The sequence below is a fragment of the Camelina sativa genome, chromosome 10, assembly GCF_000633955.1.
Source record: "Camelina sativa cultivar DH55 chromosome 10, Cs, whole genome shotgun sequence".
NCBI classification, from domain to species: Eukaryota; Viridiplantae; Streptophyta; class Magnoliopsida; order Brassicales; family Brassicaceae; genus Camelina; species Camelina sativa.
In genome coordinates this window covers 1,248,067-1,261,461 of record NC_025694.1, presented here as the reverse complement: position 1 = coordinate 1,261,461, position 13,395 = coordinate 1,248,067, and the positions used below count along the sequence as shown (strand labels likewise).

The following is a 13,395-nucleotide window of genomic DNA, read 5'->3' as shown; positions in this document are numbered from 1 at the left end:
GTTTCGGAACGGCTTCAAACTCGGATCTTCTCCAATTTCGGCGAGATTTCCCCTGAGCGTCGTCTCTTTTTGGTTTATGATGGTCAACCGCGATTTGCCCTGTCTCGTCAATGGCTTTATTGAGCGAAATTTCAGATCTGGTTCTTCTTGGCCTTGGTCGTTTACGGTGATGGACGAGTTGTTGGTTTCTACTGCAGCCGAGATGTTTTTGCCTCCTCTCCTGTAACATTTGGCATTTGTATTCTTCTGTCCTGATAGTGCTGCCCTAGGTCTTTTTGTTTAGAAAGTATTTAGGTTTAACCTTGGCTACATTCTCATCAAGTCAAACTCGTTTGGTATATCCCCAGTTTGCTTGGTGGTGGCTCTAGTTATCTTTGTTGATTCAGTTCTTAGTCATTTATTTTCGGTTGTTGATATGTATGAGGTTTTGAATCTGGAATTTCGCTCTACCTCTTCTTAGAGTCCTCTTGCTGTTTTGAGATTAGTTTTTGCTTTAGGTCCGTTCTTGGTGTGAGCCATTTGGATGGTATTTTGTTGCTAAGTCACCTACTAGCCTTCCGCCGAGTTTCCTTTTGGAAGTTTTAGAGTTAGGTATTAGTCGAAGCAGTGGAATCGTTCTCTACTTCTTCTCTTGCGAGGACGTCGTCAGTTTTAAGTCTGTAGGTGGCTGAAGTTGGCTCGACGAGTGTCCGCGTGTAAAAATAGTTGATCTTGTGTGGTCTGTCTCCAGTCGATTTTAAGGCTTTGGCCTTGTCCCTAGTGTTTTTATTTCTCTCTAATCGGCTGTTGAGGTGTGCTGGAAGTTGTATTTGTGTCTCTGGTCGTGTCGGGTTCCTGCTTCTTCTCTGTTGTTTTGCTTTCTAGTAGTCTTCGGTGTGAGGTTATCTGGTCTTCTAGTGCTCTTGTCATTTACAGGTTTTATAGGGAAGCTTTGTTGGAATCTCTCATTCCTTTGTTCAATATAGAACTTAGTTCCTTTTCTTCTTCATGTATTATCGTTTGTTTGTAATCTAATTCCTTTCTTTTGGGGCTTTGTTTCTCTCTTGTGAGCTAATAACTTTGGGGATATTATTGTAATCCGTCAGCATATGTTGTTCTCGTTTGAGTTTTGTATTCTCGTTGTTGTAATTTACTTTGGTGAGAAACCAAGCTTATTAATAAAATTTTAGATGACCAAAAAACGATTTTTTGCACCTTTGTATTATAGGGAATATGTAATAGTATGTAATCATGACAAATTGACAATAGAGTAGAAATATTTTATTTGACAATAATATGTAATCTGTGATATTTTATTTTTAAAAATATTACACTTTGGAGGAAAAAAAGATTCCTTTTGTGTATGTCTCTTTTTCTCTCAATCACGTGGCACATGATAAATCCGATTTTGTATAGAAAAAAAATATATATATATACTCCCGCCTGTCAAAAAAAAAAAACTAGAAGACGTACGTACGAGCCATCCTATTTTGGTCTTTTTAACAACCATATGAATTATTTAATACAACCATTGTATTTATGCGCATTTTCATGCTCTAGGTTAGACACTAGAAGACGTATACATGACTACGTGTGTTTCTATTTTTCTATCCTACAAAGAAACACTTCATCGAATATTTTTTTGGAAAGCCCTTTGTATTTTTAATAAATTGAATCTAGATCTAATTTGTGACAGATTTTTGTATATTGTACACAAAAGAAAAATACTGGAAATGAGATGCTCTCTTTCTATCAATAGCTAAGTAAATTATTAGCGTTATAACTCTCATCATATATCATAAGCACGGCTATAATTAATCAATGAAACTAAAATTTAAATAAGTCACCAACAAATATCAACAGTTATCCTAGATATATAAAAAATGCGATGAAATTAAGGAAGTAACGTAAAGACTATAATTATACAAGTATACTCGTTGTCGTTGACGTGACGAAAAAAGCTTATACAATTACACTCGCGAGTTATCCAAGATCGATCAAAATCTTCGCTATGTTAGTTATTATTAATAACTTATTAATGGCAAGATGCATTTTAAAGACTAAACGATATTTATGTACTACAATGAGAAATCATAATCCTGATATTGACTTGACTCTTATATAGAAGCATAACAAAACATATTGTTTTTGGCTATAGTATATTTAATAATGTTTTGTACGACGACACTACATGTAGATTAATTATTTAAAGACAACGTGCATGTCTTTTTTTTCCTTTGATGCGGGCCTTTTAGCAGAAGAACGCTACGCACATATAAATAAAGCTTTTTTTTTGGCAACATATAAATAAAGCTTTGAAAAAATTAAATAATTAGCTAATTATGGCCTGACTTGTTTAACCCTATATATCCAGAATGAACATTATATTCAAAACAGATCTTTCCACAACGTAACTATATATTATATATAGATCTTTTGTTATTTTTTATTGTTGTTGTCTTCTGATCTGTTCCTTCTTCTTTTGTATGCATGTGTGATTACTTGTTTTTTTTTTTTCTGTTGGGTTAAAGGAATATTCGTGGAAGACAATTCAACCATTTGTTTTGCATGTGAAAATAAATCAATGAATAAAATTTAGATCCTTTTAATCAAATCACAATCGATTAGATAACTTTTCATGTTTTCTCGATCGATAAGATAACGAATAGCTTTCATTAGGAAATTAAAGAAATATAAAATATTCGAGCAAAAAAAAAAAGAAATATAAAATAAATGACAAATAACAGAAAGAAGCGTGATTGCCTTTACTTGCATGCATATGCAGTAAGTAGTAGCTCTTTTTTGAATGACTGTTTTGAAGAATAATTATCCTCGTCAACGTCAACTAAAGCTCTTGTTTCTCCCTTTTTTAAACCTCAACTAAAGTTAATATCAATAACCATAGATAAAAATAAAATAAATAAATAAATTAACCTTTTCATCTATATTATTTTAAACCATTAGCTTCTGAAACAACGTAAAACAGCCCTACATCATTTGTAGCATTTATTTTGTAGATTTGTAGTAAAGAATTAAATTGCTTTAGTTTAGTGGTATTGTATATTTCAAGGCAGTAGTAGTATAGGTCGAGTTTTTTTAAGGCATATTATTGTTTTACAACAATTCTCGTAAAGTATGTTTTTAACTTGGTGACTAACAAGATCTAAATAAAACCTAATCAGTGTTCATAAAGATATATCTATTGAAAATAAAGAGTTTGATCGATGATCAAGATCAGTTTTTTGTAAATAAAAAGAAAAAGATGTGCGGAACAAATTAATAACTTAACCTGTAAATGGTAAAATGTTACCTTTTTGTTAATAAAATGAGATTTTTTTTTTTTTTTNTTTTTTTTTTTTTGATGAAATAGCTTGTCACACATTGGAATTTTGTAAAACTGAATGGTAGGTGAATCAAAAGATATATATGAAACTTGAATATATGTCGTTCTTCTATCGATCACTTATGGTTATGGGATTGCTTGTTAGAATTAAGGTTGTCGTAGTTAATTAGACTATTTAACTAATACATGACCGGAAAAAGTATAATAGTCAGAAGTAGTAGTTGAGATATCAGAAAGATTCACGGTGGCCATAACACAATTATTCGGAATGACAAGTGAAGCATCGTTATCAACTTATATCCCTCTCAATCCCCACCACTCTCTATTCCCTCATATAGATTATTCTTGTGATCATATCGCACACAACATTGATAGAAACATTTAATATATAGAACGATATTTACAACAAACGGATCAATTCATTTAAAAATATCGTTAAAATACAACAAATAATTACATTGCAAAGGTCTTACATTCAAATACAAATCAAATATTTGAATATAACCAAACAAAAAAAAAATACTTAGAAATCAGTCGTAAAAAAACCATCAAATGATGCCAAACTTAGAAAGTATTTAGTCTTTTTCATTTAAATGAAATGAATGCAAGCTGGCCGGCGCTACTTGTGCGCACCACACTAAAGCCTATATATGAAGATCCCTCTCACTTTATTCATGTATATACATATTAATTAAGAATAAAAATATTTTTTTTGTAAAAAAACATGGCTGCGGTGAACAGAACGAGTCTCTTGTTACTTCTTATCTCTCTTTTTCTCGTTCTTAACCTCGCCTCCGCTCAACTCCGGCGCAACTTCTACGCCGGAAGTTGCCCTAACGTCGAACAAATCGTCAGAAACGCCGTTCAGAAAAAAGTCCAGCAAACTTTCACCACCATTCCCGCCACTCTACGCCTTTATTTCCATGATTGTTTCGTCAACGTAAAACGTTTTTTTATTGATCATTTTATTTGCTTGCGTGAAATTATTTCATTATTTTTTGTGTAATTTATGGATAAATTGATTGGCTAATATCATAGGGGTGTGATGCATCGGTGATGATAGCGTCGACAAATAATAATAAGGCGGAGAAGGATCACGAGGAAAATTTATCGTTGGCCGGAGATGGATTCGACACCGTCATTAAAGCTAAAGAAGCTCTCGATGCCGTCGCAAATTGTCGTAACAAAGTTTCTTGCGCTGATATTCTCACGATGGCCACTCGTGACGTCGTTAATCTTGTTAGTAACTCATTCTTATTTTATATAATACAGTATCATGGTTTGTTAAATTAAAACATTATTGTAACTTGTAAGTTATTATATAAAATTCATTATATATAGGCGGGTGGACCAAAATATGACGTGGAATTGGGAAGGCTAGATGGACTATCTTCCACGGCAGCAAGCGTCGGAGGGAAGTTGCCACATCCGACGGATAATGTCAACCAACTCACTTCGCTATTCGCCAAAAACGGCCTTAGCCTTAACGACATGATCGCTCTCTCCGGTAAGTGTTGAATTACTTCTCGATCAAAGAATAGTATCATTCGGATCGAACTTGGTAGTAGTGACTTAAAATTGGAAATATTTCGGTTTAGCTTGATGTGGTAATTCGATCCGTATGATAATTTTCTCATCGAAGTAGACACGAGTTCTAGATACCCCCCACTAATCTAATGTAAGTATGTAACATTAGTAGGTTTTTCAGGTTTTTGGTTACTTAATTTGGTTTCGGTTTAGCATGTTCCGGTACTAATTTTGAAGTTGGTTTTCGATCTTAAAAAAACAGGGGCGCACACATTAGGATTCGCGCATTGCACCAAAGTGTTCAATCGGATATACAGTTTCAACAAGACTACTAAAGTGGATCCCACAGTTAACAAAGCCTACGTGACAGAGCTAAAAGCGTCGTGTCCTCAAAACATAGATCCAAGAGTGGCTATAAACATGGATCCAACAACACCAAGACAATTCGACAACGTTTACTACAAGAACTTGCAGCAAGGGAAAGGGTTGTTCACGTCTGATCAAGACTTATTCACCGATCGTCGGTCAAAGCCAACCGTTGACTTATGGGCTAGTAATGCACAGCTGTTTAACCAAGCTTTTGTTAACTCAATGATCAAGCTCGGTCGTGTTGGTGTTAAAACCGGTAATAATGGTAATATCCGTCGTGATTGTGGAGCTTTCAATTGATTTAAATATATCTGTCTCTAGATTTTGTTTACAGTTGTATTTGGGGATAGGATGGGTCTGACTAAGCTTGTTCAGCTAAATTGTAATAAATCTCGGTTTTGGGTTTCAATTTACCGCAAAACCTAAATTGTAATATTAAAGTGAGAATAAATTTATACATGATTAGTCGTAATTTAGGCTTTCAGATAGGTTATTTCTGCCACAAGACATCATGGGTTTTAGTTTCAACGTTTTTGTATATTTTTCTGGCATACAAGGCCCAGGCCCAGTCCTAGCCCCAGTATACAATTTCGATATTTTGTTTTATTACAATATTTTGTGGTGGATTTTACGTGGTAAAAAATATTTTTTAACTTGATGTTTTGTAAAAATATTCTAAAATATACCATAGCTAGTACACCACCCTACACTTCATTATTGTTTTCAGATTCAATGATATTTTGACTGTGTCTTTGTTTCGGTCGTTACAAGTGTTCTGAAAACTAAGTTAAGCATTTGATAATTGTGCTTCACATTTTAATAATATGAATTCTTAAATGTTGGCGACCTTTAAGTTCTTGAAGAATCACAATATCCCACATTAAAGACATGCATGCGTTCCAAAAAAAACAAAAATTGTATAATTTACTAGACAAGACAGGTAACACACTTACTAGTAAACAAAAGAATTGTATATATTAACTTATCGCAAGCTCAATGATTAAGTTGGGAAGGGTCGGCGTGAAAACGGTCAGCAACGGATATATTCATCGCCGTTGCAACACCTTTAACTAAAAGATGAGAAAATATGTAACTTGGGCTGGGCCCTAAAACCCATAATATCTATAATGTAATTAAAAAAAAAAAAAGCGTAAAAAAAAATATTTCTCTCTCTGATATCTTCTCAACGTTCGTTTTCGATCGCCGGTGTACAGCGCACCGTTTGATTTTAATGTGTGGTCCGAATTGGCCACGTGTCTTCTTCTCTCCCTTTCCACAACTTTCCAATTGTTATTAAAGAACCGTCCAACATGATTAGTCTTTCCAATGGGTTAAAACAATATTTTCCATTTACTCGTAATTTGAACAACTAATTTAACCGGTTTGTCGAGTGATACTTGCTACAGTAGAAAGATGCAAACGAATATGAACACTACTTATGCAATTTTTCAATTCATTCCATCAAGTATTTCACAATTTGCAATTGTTCTAAGCATCAACTGTCCTTTTTTCCAATTCATCATGAATGAGCAAGATACAGATCTTTTCAAATCAAGAGTAATTAGCTAGGTTTCTCTGTTCGTATTGCACAATGTTGAGAAGTGTTTCCCTTTATAATGAAAATAAAAAACATAGCTTTAAGCCTAATATTATAAAACAAAGTCGTTTGAATAGTTCAATAAATAAATGGTCAATTGAATCAGGCCAAGCCCAACTATTGTGTGATAATCGAGTCCCTTGCTTTCTTTCTTATCCGTCACATCGTATTTGCACTTCCACTCATATTGAAAACTATGAAAACATACTCGTTTGTGTGAGTAACCATGGTCCATGGAGTTTGTGTATGCATTCATGATTAACTTACACATCGTTATAATTTGCATCAAATGAAATAAGTTATTTCAAGATAATATCGTTATTTTATCCCAGTAAAAAAAATAATATAATAATAATAATTATTGTTACTATTATTTTAAAGACTCAACATTTTATTTTGATAGCTTTATTATAGATCACAACAGCATGATAAATCAGTGGCTTGGGGGGTCACTTTCAGACATCTCCCGCTTGCAAATTGCATTTCGATGCATTTTTTGTTACAGTCTGAAATTTTCGAGCAAGAGCCAATGACAAATAATCCATGTCTCTGTGATTCGTCAGCCTCTGCAGTTTCTGTAATATTTGAAATAATAAATTCAAAAACATATAAGCATATCATAAAATTTTGTTTTTTTAAGAAAAAAAGTTTGTTACATACTTGGGTATAAGAAAACAGCCACACACAAGAACACAAAAAATAAAGTTTTGCATGATGAAGCCATTTTTGTATTAGTGTTTTGTTTATTTTGCGGTTGTGAAAGAAATATGTTTGAACAGTTCTTAACACTTAAAGTAATATATATACTCCTTCGTATATGCAATTTCCCTATAATTTTTGATTTTACTTAAATGACAAGATATAACAATGAATTTCATGTATAGAAGATCTGGTGATATATACTAGTAGGAGATCTGATGGTATTTATTATGTTGACTAGGCTATAATCTTAACATATATGGATTCGTAATTACCCTTTATAATAATAATAATCAAAATATTATTTTTACCCTCACTTCTATTCATTTTCCTCTTTTATCTTTATTTATTCTCAAATTTTACCATTTTTTTTTTGAACAACCTCAAATTTTATTAATCAAAGTCTATATTATATCGAACCATTTCTAACAAGTAGTCTCTTTTTGTGTCTCTATTCACTAAAGCGTGTTATTAGATTCAAATTTATAAAGAATTTCGAAGACTTGGATAAAATCATCAAAAATGAATAAGTAAAAGAATTTTAAGAATTGCTAAAAAGTTTTCTATAATTTTGTTGTTTAATTTTAAAAATTTTGTAAAATGTTCCGAACAATCTCTATATTTTTGTGATACTTTGCATGGCTTTATTTTGTGAACAAAATATATAAAATCATGAACAAATAAATAACACAATAATTGAATTCATTAACAATCCTGATTCTTTTGTTTTAATTGAATAAAACAAAACTTTTATTGACTTTATAAAAGGTTTGTTAAAGTTCAATCACCAAATTTGTTATAATTTTAAATGACTTTTTACAAATCACAAATTAATAACACTAAATTTTAACAGATTTAACAAAATCTTGATTTAATAACAACATATTATATATAATATTTAAAGTTTTCAAAACTTTATTCAAATCTAAAACTAATAATCCCTAAAATGATGAAAAGAAGTGGGTATTTGCATTATCCAAAAGCTGTCTTATCCATGAAGATCAAATTTCGGTCGTATAATGTAAATCAGTCATAAGCCAATTTTATATTAATGTCACCTGCAATGTCGGATCCCTCTGAACTTAATTTATCAACTTTTTTCCTTTTTTGGTTGCAACTAATTACAAAATTTTATTATTTTTGCTGCCGTGTGTTATTTGTAAATGCAAATAAAAATAAAAAGAGTTTTATCAATATTTTTTTTGATTTCATCATACAAAAATTAAACAGTTAAAGTTGGTAAAAAAAACATGAATATCCTACACAATCCAATTTTTGATGTGTAAGCAAACAATTCTCCACAGACTGTATTTATTTCTCAACGGCAAAACATATATCCCAAAAATTTAGATATTTCTCGATAGAGAAATTATTAGTTAGCCAATAGCAATGCGACTAGTAAAATATTCATTCCACTGACAAACCCAAAACAAAACCCTAAAAAAGAGCCTCAAAATCGTAAGTGTTTTTGCGTCGTCGGTTTTAAACAAAAAGGTTTAATAACTTTTTATCTCCTTTGTTCCTTTTGTATTTATTATTATCTCCTCTCATACCATTTTCCCAACACGACGTCGTTACTGACTCCTCCGATGGACTTCCCGGACGATCACCGTTAACCGTCTTACAAAACAGCGGCGGAGGAATAAAGGGAACCGGTACAGCCGAAGCGGTTAGGGCTAAACCTTGGTGGTTCACTTGGAAATCCAGATCCGAATCGGACTTCACACGTTTCCTATAAACCGGAGAGTCTTTCATCTCCGACTTAGATCCGGAGGTGGAGAAGCGGCGGTGGTGGTTTTCGTTTCTTGAAACGTCTCGGTGAAAAATCACTGAAGACTCATCGGAGGAGATCATCAACGACGGAGATTCAAGAAGATCTGAGATCGGTCGTAAAGTCCCGCCGCGAAGAACAGTCTCAACCGCCGCTTGGCACACGTGCCAGTTTCCGGTCCATAACATACCAACCGCTCCGTTAACCGGATTCACCGTTCTCCCACACGCTTCAAACAACAACGACTGAAACAAAGCTGAACAGACAAAAAGCAAGCAAAAAGAAAAATCAGTTTCATCTTTAGATCGGGAAGTGTTTAAAGTCTTTTAACCTAATGAATGGTTTTGTAATAGTGGAACACAATATAGAAAGTGAGCGTGAGTAAGATGATGTACCAGGACGTTGTAGTTCGGGTACGGCAGAGATGAAAGACATGAGACCGGCACGGCCAAAGAATTTAGCAACGAAGACAGTGGCGTGACCTTGTGACTCGGCGGATTCGATCCATTGGAGACAAGGGCGAAGGATGCATGTTTCACTACAACCTTTTCGAAGAACTCTACATCCATTGCAACTCATTTTTTTTCTTTCCCAAATTTTTTAAAAACTTATTATCGCATATGAGAAGAAGATCTATCCAATATTATGGGAAACGCAAAACTGATAAGTGTGGATTTATTTCGGATTTGGGAGCAAGGAAACAGGTACTGCTATAGATGAAGAGAAAGAGGAAAGAATTAAACAAGTTTTAAGAAGAAGAGAGAGGATAGATATTGGATTTATAGAGGCGAGTGAATAATAAAAGAGAGTGTGCCAACTTGTGTTTCTTTTTTATTCCTTTGTCCTTTCCTTTTCATTATTCTAATAAAAACCTTTGTACAAGACATAATATTATTAGAGTTATTTACCTGAAAACTTATGGGAACGAGAGATAGAAACTCATAAAAGTTTGGGATTTAGCCGCTTAGGGTAGAAACATTACGATTTACTAATGCTAAATGCGTTAATAAATTAGAATAGTACTACTACTAGTTAATTACTACTATTTGTTTCATGGTTTTTTAGAATGTAAAAAAAGACAGAAAGGACAGCGTTTGGGAGGGATTCCAAAGGTATTGGCATTGGACGAAGAGAGAGAGCGCGTTTCCGTTTCTCCGCGAACACTTGTCGCTGACTCAGACTCCTCTTTCTATCATTATTACTTTTTTTTTTAATTCTTTATTTGATTCAATAAGTACAAGTACTATAAAAGAATACTAATCTAATTTGATAAGAATATAGACAAATCTTACGTCAGGAGACGATGGGGTGCACGTGGATTAGGGGATATTATTGGCTCAAGTGGTTTGTATTGTTATGGGAATTGTTTTAGGTAATAGAAAAACATGATAGTGAGTTCATTGGTAGTTATTGTATGTTTACTTGATGATGCGATGGGTTTGGTGGTTAATGAATCACATTTCTATAGTTTTAGGGTTTAATCATTTGGAGGGCATTGTCGATACAAAAAGATACTGAAATTAATTATAAGCAAATGATCATAAGAGGACAAAGTGTTAAAAGAAACTTAAAAAATAAAAAGAGAGGACCAAGTGCTGTGGGTATCTTGCCACATCTTCTTCTAGTATTCTCTACCTGTAGCTAGAAGACACAAAAACAAGATCATCCGAATACTATATGAATAACAATTCTACACGGAATTTGTTCTTCATTTATATGTTTATCTCATGATTAATGGAGGCGTTATGATTACAATCATAGAAGTCGTATGAGGATTACAAAAAGAAAAAAATTGTTTGCGACGTTTATATATGTGAGCTTCATTTCTCCAATCATTTTGGAAATATAAACTGTTATCAATAATAAATATGGAAATATAAACTGTTATCAATAATAAATATTATTCTCTTTCATAATATAGATTTAGAAAAGTATTATTGTTTCAAGGATGTTTACTTTGTATGCAACTTTTTAATTAATTTTATATTTTATATTATATAATGTTGTTTATAATTGGTTAAATTTTATAAAAATAATTATTTTTTAATATGTATATTTTAACTAAAATATTTTATATTTTGAAAGAGAAGAAGTAATGAGAATCGTGGTGTTCATGAGTCATGACCTCGTCGTCTTCGCACAGACGCATGTGTCTCCATATGTATATTTTGTACAAAAGACTCTTAATTTATTAATTTATTGAGTATTGACTCTTTGACTCTACATCCCTACGACACAACATAAGTATTTGCAATCTCTTGGAACTACAAAAGCCGTTATTGGCCCTTCGCCTTATTCAAAGGTTCTTCTCTATGCGTATGTCCCTCTCTCTCTCTCTCGTACTACATTATCTTTTATTTAAAAAAATCATATATATCTGCGGCGTAGAGAAAATACAAATGACAAAGTGCTATGCTTATGCAACTTTCTCAGGGGCGAATTTTCAAAACATCTGACCTAATTGGATAAATTTTTAGCTCACATCATCTTCCACACTCTGTCGGAATAGGTCTCAAACTACTCCTTAAAGTATTACATTTAACGGAGTGGTGACAGACACTGGTTCAAAGTATTTGGTTGACAATTTTAATAGTAACCAGCAGCGTGAAACACACAAATAGATTTTAATTGTTAAAATTGATCTGTACAAATTCTTTGTATATATTTCTTTCAAACATGTAATTCAACCCAAAATAACCATTTGAAATCACTTACTAATAGGATAAATTCTATGTCGCATACGCGTACACTCTCGTAAGACTACATTTTTGTAATTGTACCAAATTGAATTAACATGTATAAGTTGTTTTTTTTTTAATTGTCAGGAAGAAAATCTGAAAGTGTATCTTAACTTTCTGCTTTACAATTAATCAAATATGAAAATATAACATTTTTCTACAACTGTTGCTGTCGCTTCTGAGTTCTGACGTTGCATACTTATCCGAAACAGCTTTTTAGTTCTGTCTTCCGTACAGTTGAACTAGCAGCTGGAATGACATGCAGTCACAATTACAATATTTTATTGGCCTAGCCATCATAATTTTTTCGTATAAATTTAGAGACTAATCCAATCCTTTATGTTGAAACTAGATTAGGATTGGAAAACTTGACTGGCACTATAGCCGGTCCAGAAATATGTGGTCTTTTATCAATTATAAAACATGGAGTTGTTTTTTCTCTTTTCTTTTCCTATGCTATTTTTAGATGCGAGTAGGGCTAATAATAAAAGTTATAAAATAGGACTAATAATAAACAAAATATGATAGTAGACACCAAAAGGAAATCTTGATGACGCCAAGCGTGTAAGCCACAACCACACAAAAGAAAAGAAACAACACAAAAACAAAAGGTAAAATTTAAGTCAAATGAAGGAAGATTCGATTAGATTTTTGTGGACAAAATCTGTCGGATGCTTATTCACAGCATCTCCTCTGTTCCAGCAAGAGTGAGCAAGTACGGATCAAAGAATGTTTTAATGTTTGACCTCAGGAAGACGAAGAAGAAGCCATGTAAGCAAGACTACTAGCCGCTCCACAACAGTTGGTTCCCCGGAGATTCCACCGATCACCTGAGGTTTTAGAGTCTCTGATTCCTGTTCACAGTATAAGACACGAAAATGTCATTCTCAACTTTTTGACTTCCATGCATTGCCACACACACAGACGGACACATGTATCTCATGATGCTATCCACTTGGTTAAGATAAAAACAAAGTCACAGTTTTAGAAAGAGAAGTCCTTACGAGACGGTGAAATGATGCAATTTTTTTACTGTCTCTTTTGTTGTGGATAGATAAGGAATCTGCAAAAACCAATGACCCCGCTCTTTTCACGGAAACAAGGACTAACAAAAAAAGCAGAGAACAAGTTGAGGTACATAGAAAAATAGTATAGTGTTCAGTCAGCTCACCCTGCATATTGAGATGGCTCCACCGAGTCCAAGAGTAGTGGTGAAGGTGGATTTGAATAAGAAACCATGGCAACAGAACCAGCCACTGCATAATAGATGGCATCCTGAGATACCACCAGTAGCAGAGGTTAAGGCTGGTGAGTTTTTCAGGGTGGAAATGATTGATGCTATGGGAGGTGTTGTCAAAGACAATGGCTCTGC

The 13,395-nt window shown here is 33.3% G+C and overlaps 3 protein-coding genes and 2 long non-coding RNA genes across 5 annotated transcripts in view; 2 read left to right on the top strand and 3 right to left on the bottom strand.

Annotated features, from left to right (window-relative positions):
• LOC104716368 (peroxidase 50-like) lies at positions 3,933-5,690 on the top strand. The gene is made up of 4 exons (XM_010433749.2): positions 3,933-4,262; positions 4,361-4,561; positions 4,664-4,829; positions 5,112-5,690. The coding sequence occupies exons 1-4, from the start codon at positions 4,047-4,049 to the stop codon at positions 5,516-5,518; spliced, it is 990 nt and encodes a 329-aa protein (XP_010432051.1). The 5' UTR covers positions 3,933-4,046; the 3' UTR covers positions 5,519-5,690.
• LOC109126979 lies at positions 7,184-7,725 on the bottom strand. The gene is made up of 2 exons (XR_002033683.1): positions 7,476-7,725; positions 7,184-7,390 (listed from the first exon to the last, which is right to left on the bottom strand). It is a non-coding gene; the product is annotated as an uncharacterized LOC109126979 (long non-coding RNA).
• LOC104716367 (LOB domain-containing protein 39-like) lies at positions 8,796-10,076 on the bottom strand. The gene is made up of 2 exons (XM_010433748.2): positions 9,681-10,076; positions 8,796-9,541 (listed from the first exon to the last, which is right to left on the bottom strand). The coding sequence occupies exons 1-2, from the start codon at positions 9,862-9,864 to the stop codon at positions 8,997-8,999; spliced, it is 729 nt and encodes a 242-aa protein (XP_010432050.1). The 5' UTR covers positions 9,865-10,076; the 3' UTR covers positions 8,796-8,996.
• LOC104716362 lies at positions 12,509-13,389 on the bottom strand. The gene is made up of 2 exons (XR_002033771.1): positions 13,195-13,389; positions 12,509-12,877 (listed from the first exon to the last, which is right to left on the bottom strand). It is a non-coding gene; the product is annotated as an uncharacterized LOC104716362 (long non-coding RNA).
• LOC104716365 (formamidase-like) overlaps positions 13,099-13,395 on the top strand; it is a 5,072-nt gene continuing 4,775 nt past the window's right edge. The window contains exon 1 of the mRNA XM_019231235.1: positions 13,099-13,262. Coding sequence (XP_019086780.1) covers positions 13,208-13,262 — 55 coding nt within the window. The 5' untranslated portion in view covers positions 13,099-13,207. The remainder of the gene's footprint in view (positions 13,263-13,395) is intronic.